The following is a 25680-nucleotide window of genomic DNA, read 5'->3' on the forward strand; positions in this document are numbered from 1 at the left end:
AATTGCGCAATTCACGATTGCGCAATTATTGGTGTTTGTATTTTACATTTTTTTTATATTTCCACAAAAAAAGGGTTTTTGTGTCTCTTGCAAAAATTGCGCAATTATTGATGTTTGTATTTTTTTTATTTTTCGGGATTTCGGCCTTCGGGATTCCGGCCATTCGGGATTTCAGCGTTCGGGATTTCGATATTCGGGATTTCTGCTTTCGGGATTTAGGCTTTCGGGATTTCGGCCTTCGAGATTTCGTCCGGCATCCAGTACCTAAGTAGTTTATCAATCAAACTACTAAAACATTTATAATTAGCAGATAACTTACTTAATATTTTGTTTGTAATTTCATACTATCTTAAAATACGCATTTATGCATAATAATATACATGTTTAAGCTTTATTATAATATTAAGTCGATAAAACGCTGAAATATAATGTAATTTTCATTCTAACATCTAACATTATTTTTAATATTTGTTGTAAATATAAATAAGTACCCATGTATAGACAATAAATTAATTGATTATGCACATCTTTAAGTTTTAGCGAGGGAAGAATTATTTTCTTTAAATAAACATCATAAGGCATAATAATTTTTCTCAATCTATATTAAAAATGTGTCAAGCGCCAAATTTATAAGGTACGACTACTGAGAAGATAGAAGCATATTAAACTGACTTGCTTATTTACTCCAACAAATCGTAACGTACGTCTATTCCTTTGCGCATTTAATTCAACTGTGCGGCGTCCAATCTCCCGGAGGCCAGTTGGGTCGGCGTCGAATTGGGTTGGCGTCCAATTGGGCCGGCGTCCGATTGTACCGGCGGCCAATTACCGGAGGCCAATCGGCGGAGGCCAGTTCGCGGTGCCAAATCGTCCTAGACCCATGGGAAACACTCTCAAACAGCCAAATCATCTATATCAGGATCCTCAGTCATATGATCCTGACGAAGAAGAAATTAATATAAATTAGCTTTACTAGGTAAATGACCTAAGAATATAAAAGTTTTTTATCATGTTCGATTCTAAGAAGACCATATGGGCCTCCATATAGTAGAGGTTGTTTCAAGAAATATTTGATTGATGACTAATGGATGTTAGCCACTTGTTTATTCTTTTTTTATTGGCTCTACAGTCTGGTATGAATCTTGGCCGCCTCCGGAGAGGTTATGTAATATTGTTTTTACGAGAAATGTATATTAATCACTTGCTCAACCTATAAGGTGCTCTGGGTTTACACACATTGAAAAATAGTATTTGAATTTTGCCAGACCCGGGATTCGAACCCGAGACCCTCGATTTACCAAGTGGGCATGTTATCTCTCGACCATTGCGGGCGTTTAATTTACAATTATATTTTAAAATAGTATTAATATTGGCATATAACCCCAAATATTTATGTAATCTCTAAGATTTAATATAATTATTAATATAGGTACTAAACAGTATGAATAATATTGCAAAAAAAGTGATCCGTGACGTCGGTTAATAATTAAAGTAATACTTACTTTGATTTATAATACAAAAGCCGATCACCAATAGTAGCTCAATTTGGGAAACGCTCCAGAGAAGTATAAAAGCCATTAGTTAAAATTTGTCGCAATTAAGTATGACCAGTTTAGCACAGTGGTCTATGTGCGTGGGCGCGATACCCGAGAGATGCAGGTTCGATTCCTTTACTTGTTTCAAAAAGATTTTTTCTATCGGTTATTTTCTTTTAAAATTATGTATGTTCAATAATTTGAATGTTATATTATTAAATCTTGTGAATTATTCGTTGAATAAAGAAAATGCTTTGTATACGATATTTAAATATCTTTGAAAGTATGTACAATATTTTAATTTTATTAATGTTTAAGGAATATTTTAACAATGCTGATTGTTTAAATAATAATTGATCACTTCGATGTAATGAATAGTATTTTTATATCATTTTAATTATTAAAGTGGTCATCCGGTAGATAATATGTTTAAGGAAACACAATAACGTTTCGAGTCGACTGCTTCGCTAACTTACTGATGACCTTAACACATTAGATACCGGACCCGAAATATATCACACGGATAGCTAGCGTTAGCTTGAAAGGTAAATGCCGGAATCTCAGTTTTTTGGCAAGGCCCAACGATATACTGGTAATAATTCATTTTCTGGAGTATGCCATAAATTAGAATTACGCAACGTGCTCAAGCCATAACAATACCGTTTAATAGTGGGTCAATATGGACTCGCAGCCAGTAATTAATTATTAAGCATATTTTAAAGGGCACGGTATTTCATTAGTTAATGAGGATTCTGTGTATTCATTTGGGATGACAAAAACGGCAGTGGTAAAATGGAACATTTTACCCTTAATATCTCTGCTTTTAATATTATTTAGTTTGTCTACGAATATTAATTTATAATACATAGTAGAATTACGATTCAGTATTTTTCATCTTTTTCGTTTATTTATAAACGAAAATCAGGGTAACTAATTACTGTACACTATTTATTTAGCAAAATTTAGGGTAAAATTCTAGCTATTTTAAAAAAAATACACAGCTTTTACTTTTCAGTTTAATTTGTTATCCCTTTCTACTGTCACTTTACCACTATTATTTATTAGATGTCTATAACACTATATTATCATTATAAAACTGTATAGGTATAAACTATATTATCTTATATAAACTATATTATTTAAACAAGACAACTATTGAATACTTTGGCCGTATAAAACTCTTCTGTGGGTCTACTCTATACTTATCGACCGCTAAAGTGATCAAGTGATAAATACAACGGCTAACTGGAGTAGGTTTGTATCAAAGTATTAGCACTTATTGTAACAATTACAATAAGTTTGTTGTAATTGTTGCAATAAGTGCTATATTTTAATAGCACCTCTCTTGACTGTGATAAAATTTAGAGCGAAATAGACAGTTTTGACAGTTTTGACTGTTGAGACGGCTAACTTATTGTAACATGTATAATACCTCAATACAAATATGTAATAAATAGTATCACTTTAGCGGTCGATAGTCGCCTTGTGAATAGAATAGACCCGCTGAACCATATTACATTTTATTAATAATCATTTTTATCATAATGTTCGAAAACAATATTTACAAAACTATTTTTTTATTCAACAAATAGAAGAGAAGATTTAAGAATATAACACTTTGATTTGAAAACACAATATTTATTTATTTTTATTAGCAAGTACAAGTACCAACGTTACAACAAAAATGTGGAGTGATCCTAACACCGGTCCTTTAAATGCCGGGAGATATTAGAATGGTAGTACTCAGCGGGCCACGAATTTCTATGAAAAAATAAAGCTTTAGAAACATCATCAGAAACAAAATCTATTAAAAGTAGGTATATCATAAAGACTTGTATATCGGTTCAGAATGTTAGCATGATTACAAATATGGCAGTTTATAGTGTACAATATATTAATTTAGAAAACAACCGACTTGGTGTAGTGAGTGTAAAGTACAGCGTGTATACACGCTCATTTTCTATGGCCGGCCTTGCATGCATTGGTTTGTAGAGCGCGGAAATTCACTTGTTGCATACATCCGGTTAAGGTACCTAGTTTAATATTTTGATTTAAAAATACAAAATCCGATTGCCAGTTTATAAATAACGTAATTTAGAAAATGCTTCAGAGAGCATTATAAAAACCATTTTGCAATTAGATAAGATACGTATAGCTCAGAGGTTAGAACACATGGGCGTTCATTTCGGGGGGTGGGCGCAGGTTCGAGCCTGGTGGGTGTTTTTTCAAAATGTTTTTTTTTCTGGTGGTTATAAAAAATATGTATGATCAAATATATTTACTTAAGCTTATAACAGATCCACAATCTGGATATTTTTTTTAAATTCACTAGTGACAAATTTTCACAAGAAATGAGGCTGATTTTGATAGAGCTTTACATATTAGAATATTTATTTTATAAAGTTTAAATAGTATTATTATTTTGTTTACTAATAATTATTCTAGGTAATAATATTTAATAAATTAATATGTCATTTATTTTTGTATTTTTTACAGATGGGACAGTCGCGGGCGATCCCCAGAGCACGCTCGGCACTGGGCAGCCCCTTTACTAGGGGGTCGTGCACACTTTTCTCCCCCTGCTGCTCTTGTCCTCACGAATTTGAAGTAAGTATATTTTGACTTCTTCTTTTGTCCATATCCGTTTTCTATGTAAACCATATGGAGCACACATATTCTCAAAATTATGCTAGCAATCCGTAGCCCCTTGTACGCGGATGCTTTTTAGCGATATTATAGGATACCAGAATTGATTTGCCTTAAAAAAAGCCATGTTGAGTTTCCCTTAATATATTCGTAGGATGTAGCATAGCCAGGCACCATACATCATATTAGATGTGACGAGAAACTGAATGTTCCATTGATAAACTCCCTTATCTTCTCATATCTAAAAAATCATTCAAAATATAATTACATTACCGTTAGGTAACAATAAATTTAATAGTAATAGTTAATTAATAATTATGATATTAGAAAACTAAGTTAATACTAAACTAAGCCTGATTTTACTACATTTTCACAGTTATGCTTTAAGTCCACCTGTTAATAAACAGGTTTCAGATACTATTATCTTAATATTGAGTCAAGATCGTATTTCCATGCAGTCTAACGATGGCATATAAATTGCAACGGGTACGGGTTCTTCTCTCGATATCTATTATAACGAATGATTACAGTATTAAATATAATATATGCTTTATATGTACCCATGATATATATATAAATAGTTCAATATATCCCAATAATTTATTTCTTAATCTTAAATAAACCCTAAATAGTGTTATAATGTAATACTGTTGTAATTCACTACTTAATACTAATTATTATGATAGGAAATTAGGTCACATGACTAAATTACTATAATATCCTGGCCAAAAACTCTGAGTAAATAGGTCTTGAGAGACCTAAACGGTAACTTGTCTAAGATATATCACATACATACAAATACGTATCAGTACATGACATTAACATGGCCTTAACTTATTACTATTTATTTATTATAACTGATTACTTAAAATATTTATTTGAGACGATTTCACGATTTTTAAAAAAACTTTCTCATATCAATGTCATTTTAACCGAGAGACTCCGGTTATGGGCATTATTATATTAAAGAAAATGAAATAGTTTCTACATATATGTTAATTAATAAAACGTTTTAGGTATCGTATATTATTATGTTTTACTTATGTATTTGAAGAAATATGAATAATTTTATTACTGTCGTGTCAAAACTTTAAAAGCCATTCTGTGTACGAAAGGAGAATGAAGATAATAAATGGTATATCTTGAAAATATACTATTGAAAAATGAGCTGAATATTCCAAATTAACCAAAGTGCATTTATAAGTAGGTAAATGAGAACAAAGATGATACGAACCAAGTAATATGAAGTAAAAGTTATTTTATTTTACGTGGGCAGTAATATGGAAACAAATAGTACCCTACGATATAAAGATATATTATACCTAATTATTATTAAGGAAGAGTCACCACGACGGAATCCATCCGTGTATGAGAATTGCAACATTGAAAAGAATGATAAGCATAAAAATAACCTCAAAGTGTATTTGTGTAATGCTTACATACTATGATAATAACGTTGTCATAGTTTCAATATCATGGGCCGTTCTAAAAACATTTTAACGCACGGGTAATGGTAATAAAACTTAAAAGAATAACGTTTGAAAAATCGTATAACTTTCTCAAAGTGAGACAAAAGAGCTTCCGACGTGAAAAAGCTCACAGACACTTTCAACGTATGAACGAACTTAAACCAATATACGCCTTTCTTCCCTTCGAAACAAGGTTATATATGAAAAGCACTGGCGTAGTCAAATTTAATATTTTACACGGAGCGTGAAAACCCATTGACCGCATCATAATGTTTCCAAAAAATTGGGTAACGAACGAAATTGAAGAATTAAATACTAAACGATGAAATTGTGATTGTAAGATATGCTTAGTTACACAATTACAAGTAGGTATACTCTACATTTACTTTAAAACACATAGTGTACAAGTAGGTACTTATTACAGAAATTTAATACCAATCAGTATCGTTTTTTCCACTCCAATAAACAACTGTATTTATTAATGATTTTCCTCTCCATTAAGAAATGACAGTTAACACTATCAAAGTAACTAAAATTATTATTTAATATGTATAATATACTTAATATAATCACACCTGCTGATAATTGCACACGCGGATAGAATCACAAGTTTATTAAAAAAAAATCTATTCAATGTCAATTGCCTTCAATTGACCAAGGTTAGGTTGAAAACCAATTGACCACTTTATTTCAATACATATATTATTGTATCCTTTAAAATATATATAAATTGCAGCCATATGAATGAATTACACTAGTGGATTTTTCTTATTATCAATTCCTGAATATCCCTGAAACCATAAATTAAACAAAAAATAACTAAAAAATATCGGTGTGTGTACTTATGTATGCGCGTTAGAAGTTATACTTATTTTGCGTAACAAAACAAAAACTTGTGATAAACTGGATTCTTTGACTGGCTCTTAATTATCTTGTTAAATTACACACTCAAGAAAAAGGACGCTTGTTAGAACGCCGTTGGTTTATATCTATACACTTTAACTTATATTACTAAATTATATAATGGTTTTTCGTTGTTTTTATTTTTAAAGTACCAACTGTCACTCTGACGTTTAATCGTTTATTTACGTAAGGGATTGCAAATGGCCGACAATAATAAATTTGCTACCTAGGCAACGGAACAAGAAACAGAAATATTATACTGTATAATCGTCACGATTGCAGTATCATACCATGGCGTAAAGGTAGTGCGTTCGGCTGATAACCGAACAATCGGTGTTTCGAATCCAATCGAGTACGTTTTTTTTCGTGTGAAAAAATATATTATGTGTTACATGTCACACGCCACAAATACACTCTGATCTGATTTCCCAAACGCGCCAAAATAAGTATTACCTCAATTTTTTTTAAATATAACAGTGTCTGTACCCAATGAATAATTAATTGTCCGCGGAGGCAATTTTTCTATCCATGCAATATACAGATTATAATATTTACAATACAATTTATCTGTAAATTGTTATACATTATATACGACGCAGAATAATCCAGATCTTGACATTTAGATCCATAGACCGGGGCGTAATAATATATCTACTAGAAAATGGATGGTTAAAATGTTACATTTGTCACCACTCCACAATGGTTTACCAAGGAATCATTTTAAAACAAACTTTTTTTCAACCTTTGTGACCTCATCGGTATTCAACCCGGAGACCCCGGATGAGACGCCAGTGCCTTACACATTGTACTATAAAGGCCGTCCGCTAAATCATCTTCCACAGTGGATAAGTAGTTTAGGTAGCAGGGCAAGAGAAGTCTTATTTATTAATTAGAGTGGAAATGATGAAAAATGCACACACCAACATAGAAGAAAATATGCATGTTCACTTTTTTTGAATACATAACCAGCAATACTGTTCTTAATGCATTGTCTATATACCAACGTTTATTTATGTAAAGATAAATTTCCAAGTAGATATTTTGTAAGACTTTCTTGACGCCACTGTCAAAAATAAATATGTAATCTAGTTATGAGTGAAAAAGCTTTTAAGGTTTTCTTTACACTTTCACCGGCGCTGCCTCTTGCAAAAGCTGTCGATGAAACTGCGAGAGCTTTATTTTTTGCCATTTTTCGTAACAGAACTTTTTTATTTTGCTTAATCGAGTTGTAACAATTTAATTATTATTTTTGTTCCCCAGGTAAATGTGTTATGCTTTATTTTTTCACGAGTCTTTAGGTATAAAAAATGGGTATAATATTTTTAAACGGAAGTAATTTGAGAGGTAAGAGAACACGTTTGAAAAAATCACTTGTTTTCATGTATACGTAATAATATTTTTACAATATTAATATTTTATTTTGGATAAATATATAATATTAATATATTATCAACATAACCATTGAAACCCGCACCAACGTGCTCTTTAATATATGTATCTGTGGGACTATTTTATACCTATCGACCGCTAATGTGATAAAGTGATAAATATTATCAAACTTAGGGTAGGTTTGTATCAAAATATTAGCTGCTGTTAAAATATAGCACTTATTGCAACAATAAAAACCAACTTCGTGTAATTGTTACAATAAGTGCTAATATTTTGATACAAACCTACCCTGAGTTTGATACTATTTATCACTTTAGTGTTCGATAAGTATAGAATAGACCCACTGGTGTGTTCTCAAATTATTACTTTATAAATTGTTAGTTCAATAAACAATGAAAAAAAAATTGTCAATATTTATTATTACTAAACCATTTATTTTAGTCAGGGAATAATTCACAAGATTTAAGAATGTAACATTCTATATATTGAATATTATATATCATTTGAAAACACCTCAGCTATATACCTATTATAAAAATATATTTTTGAAAATATACGACGCCCAACGGGAATTGAACCTATAACCACCGGATTAGCGCCAATGTGCTTTACCAATTAAGCTACGGGCATCCTACTTAATTATGACGAATTTAAGTAGTAGTTTTTTTTAATTAAATGCTAATCAAATTGCGTTAATGTTGACTATGGGTTTTTGTATTTTAAATAAAGGTATCATTAGTTGCCCTCCAGAATTGAATTCAGTGGTTATACGTTCAAGTCTCGTTCAAGAGTTATGTTCGTGTAAAAATATTTTATAATTGGCCCAAAAAAAATGTTGAAAAACATAATTTTTTCAAATGCCTACTATTTACAGAACACTCACTATTTTTCTTTCATAAGTTCTTAATATTAAGCCATTAGACGTCACCTGCACAAAATGAATAATTTTATATGGTCACCTCAATATACTCAAACTAGATAACTTGGTTTTCACTGTTTTTGAGTAAGCTATGAATATGATTCTACAATTCCTTCTCTACAAAATAATAAAACCAGGTAAGTCAGAAGTTAATGGGAACTGTATTATAGGCCATCCATGGACTGAAACCGTATGCGGTTTCGAACCTTGTGCCATACGAAGCTTATCTTTTCTATTCATGGAAATATATTTTCACAGAGTATATTATAAGCATCTGATCGTATCCGTTTATACCATACACTTGCACTTAAAAATTTAGTGGAAATATATTTTCATGAACACAAATCATAAGTTTAGTATGGCACACGGATCTAAACCGTATACGGTTTCAGTCCATGGATGGCCTCTTAATCTTATGTTCGAAAATATTTTAAAACCATAAATGCATTAAATAAATAAAATAACATAACTACAATATTTTTTCATACAATTGTACATTATTTCATTGTTTCCAATTATTACACAAGCACAATTTTTATTTTAAATAGTCCATATTCTAGATTTATGTTAATGAAGTAAAGTTTAAATTTTATTTTCCCAACAATGACCAAATCAGAGTTATCTAGTTGTAGTATTGAGGTGACGATATGGAGCACTGCACGAGTACTATTATAATATTAATAACTAGACAAAAACTATTGACTAGCTAGACTAATGCTAATAACTAGGTGTCATGTATGGCTCGGAAACCTGGTGCATGACCACAATATGGAAATAGTGTTGAGGACATTTGAGTGAAGCGTATTGCATGGTATCTTCAGACCCATCAATGACACACAATGGGGGTAAACGAAGATATAAATAAGGTGGTAGATATTTATTTATTTATTTAGAAAAAGAGTATTACGGCATTACAGCGATTGGCCAATGCGCCACAATACATAAGAAATACAAAATTATAAAAATGTCTTAATTACAAATAACAACTAATATAACAAGAAAGTAGAAAAGACAGCATGTGTTTATGTAAATATTAAAGAAACATGATATATACAATTTTAAATTTAGCCTATATAACATGTACGCAAACATTATATAGTTAATAAAAAATAAATCAACCTTTTGGTGCCATCAAATAAGTTAATCGCACGATACACAGCATCATGAAACATAACATCTGTCCTGCGATGAGGTATCATGAAGACCGTAGAGTTACGAGTGATATTTGTGGGAACATGAAAATTAATATTTGCCAGTATATACGGATTGTAAATGAACCCACGAAAAAAAAAAAAAAATGCTTTAAAAGGCAATCACTCTTCGGGTGGACAGGGATTGCATTGATAGCATACCCAGAAGAAAACCTATGCTTACATGACTTTTCGTACACACTATCATCACGGGTAGACGAATCACCAAATAAACTGCGTTTATCATATTATAAATACTCAACACACTTCCCTACCCAATCTATAATAATTTAAAATTAATTCTAATGAATAGAATAGTTAATAATAATGCTTCACAACACAAACCGAATTGGCTGAAACAAACTGATATTCTATGATATGTATCTAATAAATAGATAATACTCATTAAAAAGAGCTTATAACAATAATTTGTCAATATTAAATTTTACGTCTCATTGAATTTAATATGAAATACCTAAATTATCTTATAATGACAACGACCTGCTGTTCCAGTTAATAATTATTGTTAATATTGAGTGTTTGTTTAAGCGTATGGATTCAGCAATTCGAGGGCAGAATAATAAATAAAATAACAACATTATTTTACAGATAAAACATATTTAAAAGTTAGTACTTATAATCATTATCATTATCAACCGGGGTCGATCCACTGTTGGATGAAGGCTGCCCTACGCCTTTTCAACACTTTTCGGTCCGTACTTCTTTGCTGTCACATACCCACTATATCAGTTGGAAAGTTTTACGCCCAACATGCACTTTTCCATGCCACATTGCACCACTAGTACTTTTAGGATTTCTCTTACAATAAAAGTCCATTTATAAATGAGTACCTACTTGTAAAACACTATACGTTTTTTTCCACAATGGGTTTTTTGAAGTTGTCTACTATTCAGGTGCATAGAGATATAGAATTACAAATTAAATGTATATTTTCCGTAGTGTCAAATTATAGCAAACTCGGTTAAGAGCCAACCTCAATAATAAATTCTGCATATCCGTTTTCACTTAGTGCGTCATCCATTGACGCAAACGCCAGATAATAGCTGATTCTATTGTTTCAATAAAAAGAATATTATTTTGATTGTATACAAAACGAATAATAATTCATCGGAAATGTCACTCGAATATAATATTATGTTTCCGGTCTGTTACTATCTCAATCTCCGTATCGTCCCGCACAACATCTCATTCTACCGAAATTCGGACCTCTGAACATTCTCATAACTATTGTAACATAACTACTGTAACATACTATTGTACCGACCGTTACGCCGCAAATAAAACTCGCTCCTGCATCCATCTTCGACTTCTCATCTCTCCTTCTGACGACCACATCTTCCTCAACACCATGACTCCCACAGGTGTCTTATATTAACATTTCGGTACCTATGTATTTATCATACATAACTTCTGGATAAATTACAAAATATTTTTTTATTATTTTCCAGGCCTGAAGACACCGGCGTATACAGATGTCGTGTTGACTTCCAAAAGTCGCCAACTCTCAACACAAGAGTGAATTTAACTGTCATAAGTAAGTTGACTATTTATTTATTTATTGTATTATATTCAATTAAGTAAAAGTACCTAGAGTCCGATTTATATAAGCTGGCGTACACCTCATCACGGTTCTTTTATGAACTTGTGGAACTAAATTCCTAAAATCACCCCGCTTCAGCATCTTAACACTGCGTTACGTCCGCCCCCCGCCAAATCCATCGTCAATGCGACGCTAGCGACGCGATCACGTGTACGCCAGCTTATAGAAATCAGAGTCTACGTACCAAGACTATATGAAAATATCGACCGTGTTTAGGAAAAAGGGCGTAACCCCCACAGAACAAATTTTACAGGAGGGGCAAAAAACGTTTTTGGAATGATTTTGGTTTAATATTTTTTTAAATAAATACATACATTGGGTGCATGATGATTGATGATTTGGTGTAATATCTTTTCGATCTAACAATAATTAAAGAAGTTATTACTGAAAAATTATTAAAATTAAGTGTAAAACTTAATTAAAGCTCAATTAAAACCTGAATTTAGATAATAATTTCGCATTTGCGGCTTACTTCCTGTTTACAGAACGTGTATTTAGTTGTATACATTGTTAATATCTAATAAAAGCACTTTTCGAAAAATCGAAGGTTACGCCCTTTTTCCTAAACACAGTCTATATGAGACGTTCACTTGAAAATGTGGTACACAGGGATGTAAAAAAGTATCAATACAATTTCGGTATCGATACTTTCATCAAAGAAAACGATAATATCCTTTCGAAATGATATGTAATTTTAGAGTAATCGAGTTTGAAGATTTACGCCAAGTTAGAGTATACTTTTCATAACTTTGCACTACGGTATGAAAATCTCTTATATGAAAATGATGTAATATATTCTAAAAAAAAATTTTTTTACATATATTATGTTATCTATTTATTTATTATATTACTACATAATAATATATTAATACAAGTGAATATTATCATTTGATCTAATTTTATGCGAGGTAATCAGGCAAAGAGGCGTATCAGTGTAGTAAAAAGTATAAAGTTATAAAGGGAATACTCTACTTTTATAAATATTTCCAAGTAAACTTAGTTAAATATTAACAAAATGCTTACTTTAAACCTATCAAAATTGCACGAAATAATCATAATTAATAAATTAAAGCAATTCAAAAAGTAATTATTCTCTTACAATAAGAGAAAAATGGGGTTGCGATAATTATCTAAATCTACGTTTACACTTTAACCACAACATAATATTATAATAGGTATACAATTATAGCAACAACTTTATATTCGATAAATAAATACACTATTTACATAAAACACCACAACAAAGGAAGTTTTTTTTTTAATATAGTTATCATAATTATTATTGTAGTTACTTACTACAGTATTTTTTCAGTCATTGTTGATAAATTTTATTATTGCATTATTATATTCAATACAGTTAACAAAAATGAAAATACATGATATTATACAAGAAGTAGAGCAACACTAAATTAATCACTGAATTATTGAAGGAAAACATTTCATAATCTGAACATCTTTTTATTATAATATTCTGTGACTATACGTACCGTAGAACCATAAATAAAATGGCTGAAAGCACAATTCAACCGCCAATATAAATCATGTTATTGTAACTTTTTTAGAATATATTGTGTAAGTAATTCATTCATTAACATAATATAACTTTTCAACCATTTTGAGTATTTTTCACACATTTTTTTACGTTTCCCTTTTTCTTATTCATTATTAATCCAATCAACTTAATTTTACCGCAAACGTGGTGAAAATCTATCCCCGTTTATATCATCATATTGTAGTTTGCGTTCAGAATGGTGACCTATTTCAAATACATGTATTGATAACATATAATTATATTATGTTTTTCATCAGTAATAAATACGTACTTAACATTCCATTGACAAAATACGAAAGAAATACTTTTATTTAAATGCAACCATACGAAAGAATTTACACAAATTTAATCTTATTATAAGTATAATGAATAACCATAAATGTTCATAACACATCAGAAATACATTTATTAGATTATTTTTTGATAAAAATTTGTACACCCGTAAACATAGAATTCCGGCACTCTATTATAAATACATAACCATATCGATATGTGCAATCCGACATTTCCGTCGAATTTAACACTTATCATGATTATGTTGCCAGTTAATGTCAAGCAACTATTGAAATTCGTTGTTGGTGAGAATTTGATATATGCCCTATTGCGAAAAACAAATTTGTCTCATCAGAATACTCACAAATTTTAACACAACAATTTGTTTAGTTGCAACATTTATTTTATATCTGCAATGTCAAAAAATAAGATTCTAATTATTACACAAAAAGAACTTCTTTTAGCTTCATGTAAAATAAAAGTTTTCTTCAGCTTTCCGGCTCTCTAGTGAAGATAGTTATTTTAGAGATAAGATATAAGTATTTATGGAATGCATTTCTGTAAATTGCATGATTACTTAGGTTTTTACTTCAGGTAATTTAATAATTATACAAATACATAATAATATATATTATTATATAATAATGACGTGTCAATTTCAATAAGAACAATTAATTAAGTGAAGGAAAATCTGAAAATACAATTGAAAACCTAACCTTATAATTATGTATAGCTTCTATTTTTACACGTCATGTATTTATAACTAATATTATATTTAAAATGGTAATTAAAATTACACATGCTGTTATATTTCGAGATACTAGATAATATACTTGTATCCTTTATTGGAGATAATTCATTTTTACCATATAATCACAGTCATGATGTACCCACTTATTGATTTAATAGTTATTTTGTTATTATAATTATTTTTGAATTTTTTTGTTGAAATTATGAATAATGATGTCACTGTTCACGAACTTAATATGGAGTGTATTAATAGTGAAACAAATTTGTCATATCGGGTAGTTCATGGGTACATGATTATGTCCATATTAGATACTTATACATGTCTGTCCTTCACATTGAAATAATTTTATTGTATAGGTATCTACATAATATTTATTTACGTACCAAATTGAACATTAATATTCCAAAATGTACAAAATCTAAAATTGTGATTTTGAACATAATATTCAAATATTGAAACTGTAAATAAATTAGGTTATAATATACAATGAAAATATCATTAAACTTTAGGTTACTTATAAATATAAACATAATATGAAAGCAGCTTTTGGAATGTCACTCATCAATAGATAATTGTGATTGTATTTTTTGTCAATATTCCTATAGAAAGGTTGATAATTATAAATGCATAAATGACCTTAATTTAATAGGTTACCTTTACCTGATACGGCTTTAATATCATCAACATCATTGCCGTTCCGTTCCAACCATTTAAATAGCCTTTATAGTGAACCGTTTGTCTTCCTTTGTTCGCTTTGCAGTACCGCCCCGCCGGATTGAAATTCAGGACGACAACCGCAAGAGCATCGAAGGGCGCACCCGGGCGTACAAGGAGGGGGACGTCATTAGCCTAAACTGCTTGGCGCACGGCGGTGAGTGTGATTATTACTAATTTTGATTATCTATTCCGCGGATTTAATACTGCCAATAACGCTGGATGAAAACGCCTCATTGGGCACGCCGCTGTGATTATTAATTTTACTGGATTTAATATAGTATTATTTATTGTGAAAATCGTGAACAGATGTCAATATTTACCATGTGTACACAATTCCAAAATAAAATCGCGTAGGCGAAAAGGAGTAAAACGAAGTGAATATGGAATACCTATGCAATTTAAGCGCTGACCAAATTGAGGTGCATGTCGCTAACTATCACATGACGTCACAGTAAGCTGCCGCTGGGAAAAAAGTGTGTAATTCCGTTTTTCTTGGTGTTTAAAATGTTATTAAACCGATGCTCCCATCCCGTGGCACATTTTGAATCTTTAAACTAACATTGTCAGTTGGCAAAATCTGCCGAAATTACCAGAACAATAATGAGGTCATCTCACGTTGAACTGCACTACATCGACACTTGCATGACTCAATGAACGTTTTATCATCTTCTACATGCTTACACTTTTCGATTTTCATGTCAAAATCACATTTTTTGTTTTTAGCGGTTGGCACTATGTATTTTCTATACAAATGCTGTCTATTATATATGGTCTGCAGGTTGGGTTCTGTTCAAAATATTATCTATGAATGTCATGTAGCAAGTAATTTTAACGCACGCATACGTGGAAACTGTTAAAATTAATTGAAATTAGCATGAATAATTAATAATAATTCAAATTACTAATACATTATAGTTGGCACTCTCTTCATCAGTGTCATTCTTCAGTGAATTGACGGAGATGGTGATCGTTCAAAATATTCTGCAAAATGACGAAACCATAAACTAAATTTGTTGCCGCGACAGCGTGACAGTAGGCGACATGCACCTCAATTTGGTTCACGCTTTACTGATAGAGACCGACAAGTTTAACGTGAGGCTTCGCGGCGTTGTTACATAGTAAGATAGGTAAAGAAACATACATATTTTTTATGTGCAAAGTTTAAGTTAGGTGCGATCGTTGAACACATTTATTTTATTATAACATACATCATGTTTTGATTTTAAAATTAATTCGATAAGTTTTTCCAAAGATTACAAGAGAATTAATTTAATTACAGTTTATCGATTTTTGTATAAATTAAAAATGTGTTTAACTCAAAGAGGTAATGCAGCCGCTGCTGTGAGTTGATCCACTAGATACCGCAAGGCAATTGGGGGAGGTTTTCCATATATTTATTTATTTATTAATACTATGTTCTATTACTTTCGTACTTGATAAAAATATTATTAAAATAAACTATAGGTAGATAGGTATTCCAGAAAGTTAAACGGAAATATGAATAGACACAGCATGGCCTCTGTGGCAGCATTTTACAGTACGGATCGTGCAGCGTGTATATTGTGTTTGTTTAAAATGCCTTACGCACGCCCCGCTCTGGAAAACCCAGCCACTGAGGCCTTACACAATTATTGTTTTTAATTACATAATATGTCAAATCGAGCTTCATTACGATCAAAATACCGAAACAAGAAGTTTATTTGTGATTTTTTTATTATTTTCATATTGATTTATAACTTAGCTAAGTATTTAAACCTTTATATTGATTATATAAATAAGACCCGTCTCAAGGTTATTTTGAATGACCTGAATATAATTAAGTGTGTCTCAAAAACTCTTCGAATATATCAACATAATATTATCATGACTGTGTTTGAGAAATAATATTTTTTGTTAAAATTTGATATTTTTTTTCGACCATTTCTGATCCTAATAGGATCATATGGGCCTCCACAGAGTAGTGGTTTGTATTGACAGATTTTGTTTTTTTTTACGAGAAATGGATGTCAGCCACATGCTCAACCTATTAGGTCCAAACCCTGACTCACACAAATTGAAAAACAATATGTGTACTTGCCAGACCCAGGATTCCAACCTGAGACCCATGGCGTGATAGTCCAACGGTCAAGCCGCGCGGCCATCGTGGGTGTTTGATATTTACTGATCGATAAAATAAATATAAATAAATCTAAAAAATGACACATTTCAATAAAATGTTGTTTTTAATGTGAGATATTTTATAACATTTTTAATATACTTACTATAATTTTATTGCTTATTTTGTTAATTCATTTTTGAATGTGCAATTTTTATGAGTGTGTTAACCACGACGGTAGATTAAATTTAATAATAATTTAACTCGAAGTTTATTATCATAGTAATACCATCATAAAATTGCAACCAACTAATAGTAGGTATAGAACTCGAGGGGTAGGACATAAAGTTTAATTCTCTCATTTAAAGTTGTGAATGAAGCTTCCGTCGATGGGTAGATGGTTTAAAACAGGTGCATAATATCGATTTTTCCGTTTTGAATGCACATACATAAATCTTTCTTTTACCATCGAGTTAACGACGTGTGCGTTCAGCCACTTGAAGCAATGAAATTTGCGCGGATACTTTGCAATCTGGATCTACAGCATAACCAGTTTTCATTCATCCTTTATTTCCTTTCAAATAAAATGGATATTCATTCTTCTGTCAATAAAGACTACGCGGTTGTAATTGGACAGATCCAGACACTTTTATATAAGAATGATCGTAATGATAATACGTCATTGGTTTATTGATTTATACTATATTACCTTATTCATAATAAATAGTTAATCATATCATCAGTAGCCTAACCACAGTTAGATTACCGATCGGATTTTCGACTTGAGAGGTATCAAAGAATTTTCAAGTCTATCAACACAAAATAAAGGTGTAGATAGGTGCTTACACCAATATATAATATGTATCAACGTAAAAAATACTTAGATTGCATTTGCTTAAAACTGAATTACTCACATTATTTATAAGCGTCGAATTTCAAACAGCTACCTCATAAACACGACACGCGACGGCTTATTGTACAATGTACAGTATCTCATTCAATAGCTTAAAAAATCCGACATATTTGAAATCTATATACGGGTAGAGCTGTAATAAATAATTCCAATAAAAAATGGAATCAGGGTTTGTCTATCAGGGATGTTTAACAATATTTTTAATAATGCCCTGCATCAATATTTTTTTTTTTTTAATATGTCCGATCCTAATAAGAAAGAGCATATGAGCCCCCACAGAGTGGAGGTTTGTATTAACAGATTTAGTTTTTACGAGAAATATATGTCAGCCACTTGCTCAACCTATTAGGTTCATACTCTGACTCATACACAAATTGAAAAACAATATGTGTACTTGCCAGACCCAGGATTCAAACCTGGGACCCACGACGCTATAGGCCGACGCTTAAGCCGCGCGGTCATCGTGGGTTACGGCTATAGCGCCTATACATGTCCATGGATTTACGGGCAGCAATCGTGCTTATTTTAAACTATCTTGCCAATAACTGTTTACATATTGTAAAGGTGCTGACTATCTCCAATCTCATTTTTTAAGAGTAAGCGAGACGCGATGTTCTCATTTTATAGTAGGTAGGTGCTATTTGACAAGAAGTGAAAATCGGTTAACCTCAAAATGATAATAGTTCGTTTTTTTGCCGGCAGGTTCGGCACTATCGTTCTACTGCACAGTCTCAGATCGAAAAAATGCCTACTTTCGCATGAAAATTCAAAAGCTTCCAAACTTTTTTGATTCATGCATGCAAGCTTCCAACTGCAGGCTAATGTTTACCCATACATTTTATTGTTAAGGTCACGTTAACACTTACTGTCAACAGTAAATCCATGCACGTGTAAACGGAGTATTATGCTGTCAACTAAACAATTTTTACTAATGTCGTTGTTACAACAGCCACTCCTAGAAGAAGCACGTCCTCGTGACCTTCCAATCCTTCGACGCCACCAGTGACTCCTCAATAATAATATGATAACAAAATAAATATCGGTGAACAAATTATAATTAAATATTTTTGAGTTGCCTAGAGTCATAACACACATATTCCAAAAATCGAGTTTTGAGATAATCGCAATAAACCACCAGAGCACTATTTTTTGTAATTAGTAGAAAGGTATTGAACTCCCTTGAATATTAATGAGTGAGTAAGTCGATTAACATTTTTTTTAAATATACTACTAATAATTAATACTCCTAAGGCTGCAGACACATAGCACACTATGAGAAATAGAGCTCACTGATTGGTTAGAAAGGCCTTGGTGACAGAACTCACATTACTCATATGAAAAAATGTATGACACCAACAGTCAATTTTGTCAACAATTTTCACATGGTTTAAAATGACTTTTGATATCCAACTATTACTTGGTGTATTTAAATATAAAATGACAAAATTGCAAAATGTGAGTTATGACTCTAAGCTACTCATTTAACGTTAGTCAGCAATGCTTCCAAACTATGCAAATGTCTATTATTTTATTATGCACCCAATATAAACCGTAATAATTACAGTGTATAGTTTTATAAATTGATTTTATAACATCCTGTTAGACACTGTAAAATTTTATAAGCCATTAAAGAAACCCATAAGCATGTCGGTGACTTTATTTTTACTTTTTTTTAAATGCATTATATTGCAGTTGGTACATAACTTACTTTCTGCATGCAATATAAATATATTACTGCACACGCAAATTCTCGATCAAGCGGTAAAAGGTCGGTGGGGTTTGAATCAAAAATAATTGGCTGAGTAAACAGGGCACATATAATATGGGAAAGCTCATTAAAGTAATTGAATAAACGGTTTATATGCAAACTGCATCCCGACGATAATCTGAACGCATTTACAGGCTGTCCTCTCCTGCAATCTACTGAGGAATACAATTATTTAGCTATGGTACCAATCAGTGGCGCAACCGGTGAGAACAATAGAGGGTAGCAAGCTTACAATTAATGAATTTTGCATAAAATATATATTTAGACGATGAGGCAAACAAGCAGTGTAATCTTGTATGTAATTTCGGTACCTATGGGCACGATATTGTAGATCGTTTTGATATAAATAAAAAGCATTTCAAGACATGCTATTTTTATTTTAAATAAATACAACATTATTAAAACAATGAATTATTTAAAATTAATTTTGCTACATACGAGAAAACTTAATAAACTAAATTTTAATGATACGCTATACGATATTATAAAAATAATTTTTATAATATTAAGATTGGATTCTTTTCGCTTTTTTAATTGTAAGGTTATCTTTGACTTTTAAAAAAATCTTGTTAAATAGGTACGTATTGAATAAGCCCTCTGAAATTTTAACTGGAAATATTTTACGAATAATTCATCGTTGACTTACCTCATTAAATCACTGAAAGAAATTTGCGCTGTATGTAAAATTGTTTTTATTTTATTAGAAAAGGCACTCTCAACACGGACAAACTTCTACTTCGAACGACTTGTCAGATTGATTTGTTGAAATTTGAAACAACAAAAGTGGAGTACCCTAGTGATAAAAAATAAACTAAATTAATAGTGAGGATATTGATTATGATATTATATTATAGGGGTTGAATCAACACTAAAAGTTGTAAAATGTAGACAGGAGCTGCTAGACTGTTTATTAAAATGTATACAGTATGCATTTAAGAGTTTGCCAAGTTTAAAGAATTCAACTTAGATTACAATCATTTTATAATCATGTTTTTTTATCATTAATAAACATCTCAACAACTCTCCCTAATTATTGTACCTCTACAAAAAACCAGGTTCTGAATTCAGCACTCAAAGATATGGCAGTCATTGTATAGATCCGACTATTCAGCGAATTTATGGATTATCACTTCTGTTTTGTGGATCAGTAAAGTTGTAGAACACCCGTCTAGGAAGCCGTAAGTTAATTTTTTGTTCAAATCCCGTATCAGGCAAAATTCAAACGCTTTTTTCAATACGTGTTTAATTCATAGCAGAAACAAATAATTTGTATAAATGGTACCTCATAAAATTATTATTATATAACTCCTCTTTTTGATTAGAAGCAAAAATATTATTTATTCACCATACTGGGTTACTAGACATCAATCTGCCAGTTTACGGTGGTTGGTATAATATACGTGCTCTAGTCAGTATAGTCTCCCAATTTTGACTGATTTAATCGAGTTGTCATCCAAAAATACATACAGATCTACAATAATGATTCACCCTTCATATTTATTCGTGGTTACGCCACTGACATATACTTTCTTATGTCACAGATGCACAATTAGCATTTAGTATTACATGCATTTAAAATATCACATTAATAATAATATTTAGGAGACATTGCTATTCCTGAAACAAAACGACTATTTGTGAAACAAACATTCTAAATATTGACCTCGATAATAATTATTTTGTAATAGTATGACGGTAGGTACAACATACGTGTTTGTTTTTATAATATCTCTTTATTAGAAGTATGTACCCATTATAAAATATATGAAATATTAAGATGTTTTATGTATAGAAATATAAATATAAAATAACCAGATAGAATTTTAAATTAAAAAAATCCTTCTACAATAAACCCCTTATAATTCTTTTACAATATATATTTATTCGTATTATAATTATGAAGGTGATTCTCATTAAAAGTCTAATAGATTCAAGCTCTCCATTCAAGTCGTTTTTTGCGACCCGGGTTTCGCCTTTCGGCATCTTCGGGCGCCGTGTACACTCACCTAAGGTAAACACACACTGTGTCAGTGAAAAACGACTTAAATGGAATAGTACAGAGCTTGAATCCATTAGAATTTAAATTCAAATTCCATCAAGCACCTTCAGTCTATATTATTAATATAAATTGTCATTAGTTTACTTACCTTGTGGCACAATTTAATAAATTGTTATTCAAACTAAGTTGGCAGTTTTTTTTAGGATTTCCTACAAACGATAAGAGATAATACATACCTTAGCTATAACCAATTAATAGCGGCCTTAAGCCTGACAACGGGATAGGTCAATTTTGAATATATTATTTTAATTTGCCTTTTCGTTGTATACCTAAAAGACGTATTGCAAATTAGCTTTTTATACATTATAGAAGAAGTACTAGAAATTTTTATATGTAGGTTACCTACCCTTAAAAAAATTTCCATTTTTCACGTTATCAACTCATCGTTAACCGAAATTGCACCCAACACGTTATAATTTTTTGTAAATTAGGTCAAAAACCAAACTTTGTGTGTCTATTTATACACCTAATAACTGTTGTACTTAATACTATTTAAGAACATAAGATTAAAACAATCAAACACATTTAATAACAACTCCGTTATAATACCTAGTGTTATGGAATGCGGGATCATTTATATATAAACACTTTTTATATTTCCACTGATCTTATTAGAAGGTAACTTTATGATTAATATAGCAGATTACATTTTAATCGGTAACTTGTATACAATCGTTTAATACAGAAAATGCAGTCGATGGGTTTTACTCAAAGGTTCGATTTAAACTGAACTACAATTAATAACATATATGAAACTTTCAGACAACAACGGTCAGTTTGAAATAATAAGCGACAACGAATAAGAATAAAAAGGTTTGCCGCACAAATGAGACCTTGAAACCACAGAACAAAACCCTTGAAATATTTAAGGAAAAATTTATATCATTCTGTTTCATTTTACATATTGAAAATAGTATAGCTGTCTCGTTTTCAGCAATGACCAACATTTAGTGTATGCAAGCGATAAAACAATATGAAAAAAAGGCGTGTTTTGTGCTTTCTTTCCGTCTCACATATGGAAAATGAGAGAGAAAGAAATATTACTAAGAAATATGAATCTTGGCGTTCATGAAATTGACCGAAAAACGCTTGTGAGAGTTGAGATACGTGTGTGTGTATGGTGGTTAGATACATGTACATATAAATTAGCGTGCGTCACGTTACAATCGCTCGCCAAAACGGAAAGAGGCGTAGGATAATAATATATAGGAGATAATTGACATTGTATAATGTATATAGATTGTAATATATTTATGTTTGGGAGGTCATTGACTATTTGACCCAAGCAGCTAGCCGCCCATGGCTATAACCGTTACTTTGTTGCAATATTACTACGAGTAGACATTAAGCTTTAAAGAATAATATTTACATGATACATTCTCCACTGAGCTATATCCGAGGAATGTATTTAGTGTCCTCCACAATCACTCTCCGTTGGCTACTGTCTCTCGTCACTCTTATCCAGTCTCCAGTCTCAGTCATTCTCGTGCGAATCTTAGCCTTTGTTATACAGCAACTTAAAATTATCCAATTAGTTTTTCTTCTATTTTCTAACTTGAACTGAACGTGAACGTCAGAAATAGGTACTTATATTCATATTATCTATATGGTATAAGATTAATTAAATTTGAATGTAAGCGTTGTGTGTACTTTCAAATTTATTGAAGTTATACTTATTTTGGCGCGTGTGGGAAAACAGACCAGAGTGTATTTTTGACGTGTAACGAAGTTGCGCGTGCCGATGTAACCAATACCTTTGGCGTGTAATGAAAGTTGCGCGCGCGGATGCAACACATAATTTATTATTATGATTATATTCATTTCGGTCTCAAGGGTACATGCGCATGCATTATATTAGAGTGTATATTTATTTTTCATTATAAAGATTGTGTATCAAGATTTGAGGCTATATTTATGTAAGTATTATTTATGAGTAAAATTATATATCAATAAATAAATTTTGTGAATGTTGAGTTGGTAAATATTTAAAAAAATATATAACAAAATATGATTTTTTATTAATTCATCATGGGCACTTCTGAATCGATTATAACCGCTGTATGGCAAAGATGAGTTTTGGTCTAATACAATAATTAAATTACAATTAGCACGTGTTATAATATATGACACAGATCAATCGCGTACGTTTTCATCAACCTAATCCACTGTAATATTAATAGACTCAGGTAACGGCTTATTTTATTTATTTTAGTCATACATTTCAGTTAATTTCAGAATAGGTTGTCCTACTTTTATATGTATTCATCTAGTAACTCCATTCTTACCCAATCTTATCGAACACTGTTTTAATCCTTTTACAAGTTGTTGTATGCGGGACGCTCCGCTCGAAAAGTCCCACGAACAAACAACAGGCGCGAAGAACTAAGTTGCCTTTTATTTTCACATTTTCGCGAGAGGAGCTTTCTTTGGTACTTACTTTCAAGTTATTATAAAATAATAACACTTGCGCCAACCGACTTGCACTTTGATAAACTTGAAAAGAGTTTTTAATAGCCTCTTTTTCTTAAGAAAGTTTAGATTACAGAGCAGTGTACACCGTACTTGGAGCTTCCTCTTGATATTCTCAGCGAATAATAAATAAGCCTTTTTTATAAAGTTGGACTTAATACTGGAAGTGCCTATCTTATCATATTTTTTTACATAAATTAGTAGTGTACTTGGAACTAGTCAAAGCTTAAAGCAATGCGACTAAAATTAAACATTCATGCAAACACTAATGTTTTAAAGTTATGTGTAAAAATTAAAGATATAGAATCTTCGAGTACATCTTGACATACTCATATTATGAATTTGTGGCAGGCATCGGATTCCCAGATCTCAATAATAATATTATCATATCACATTATAATACAATCAGTCAGTACCTCTAATATATAATATGATTTCGTAATGTTATGAGATAGCGGATCTACAATTTCATAATACTACGAATTAATGTTACTTATTTCATCATAATTTCAAAATATTATTTCATTCTGTAAATATGTATAAATAGCTAGTCAGAATCGATTGGACATCTCACTCGATAGGCAAGTTTCCGCCAAAGACACGTCGCACCGAACTACCGTTATATTTATTATATTGCATCGATTGTACCATTGTTGTTATCTGAAACAGTAAATAAAATCTCGCTTCCTCCATCATCACGAACAAGTACTACCGTCTTTCATATGCAATACCTATTCTCCGCCGAATCAAAAAATACCACGTGTGTAAAAGCATACATACATCAAAATATTTAACCCGCATGTGGGACTGTGACCCGTGGAGGATGAATAGAATATTATAAGTTTTAAAACAATAACTTACATTACTTTACTATTTATAACAATGTATTTTTAGAAATAGTTAATAAATATTACCGAAAAATTAGTGTTATCAATTATTAGCTAATGTTATCGAGAATCCTTTTTCTATCTAATCTATTTTGATGGATTTTAGATTCTCGTATATCTAAAAATTATTAATGAGAATTGAAATATTTTGTGTTTTTTTTTTCATTCTTGAGAATTTTAACTATTAGTGACTATTAGTAATATCACTATTATAATGGTAATGGTATTAATTCATTTTGTATTCATTCTACACTTTTGTTCGGATATAACGAGTTAAAAAAATCTCAAAGCAAATTTTTCGAATAATACTTCTGAATACATAAATAAGAAAAGAAAATTTAAGATTTAGTGCGGAAAATAATTAGAAATTAGTATTTAGTGATTATTCAATTAAATACTTACTTACTATTATTGTGTCGATTTGTCGGATAAAAATGCATTTTTTTCATTTTGCATTAATCATGTTCCAACTGTAAAGCGAAATCGGTCGCCATTACCCATATTCGTGGGGGCATTTGGAAAAT

General features: G+C 31.0%; 1 protein-coding gene across 1 annotated transcript in view; it reads left to right on the forward strand.

The window, feature by feature from the left end:
* The window catches only part of LOC147066733 (uncharacterized), a 189376-nt gene that overhangs the window by 11836 nt on the left and 151860 nt on the right, over window positions 1-25680 (forward strand). Inside the window, exons 3-4 of the mRNA XM_085954668.1 lie at window positions 4032-4142; window positions 11521-11606. Of these exons, the coding sequence (XP_085810794.1) occupies window positions 4032-4142; window positions 11521-11606 (197 nt within the window). The remainder of the gene's footprint in view (window positions 1-4031; window positions 4143-11520; window positions 11607-25680) is intronic.

Source organism: Rhyacophila brunnea, unplaced genomic scaffold (assembly GCF_057557595.1).
Source record: "Rhyacophila brunnea isolate RB1 unplaced genomic scaffold, BYU_Rbru_1.0 scaffold_4, whole genome shotgun sequence".
NCBI classification, from domain to species: Eukaryota; Metazoa; Arthropoda; class Insecta; order Trichoptera; family Rhyacophilidae; genus Rhyacophila; species Rhyacophila brunnea.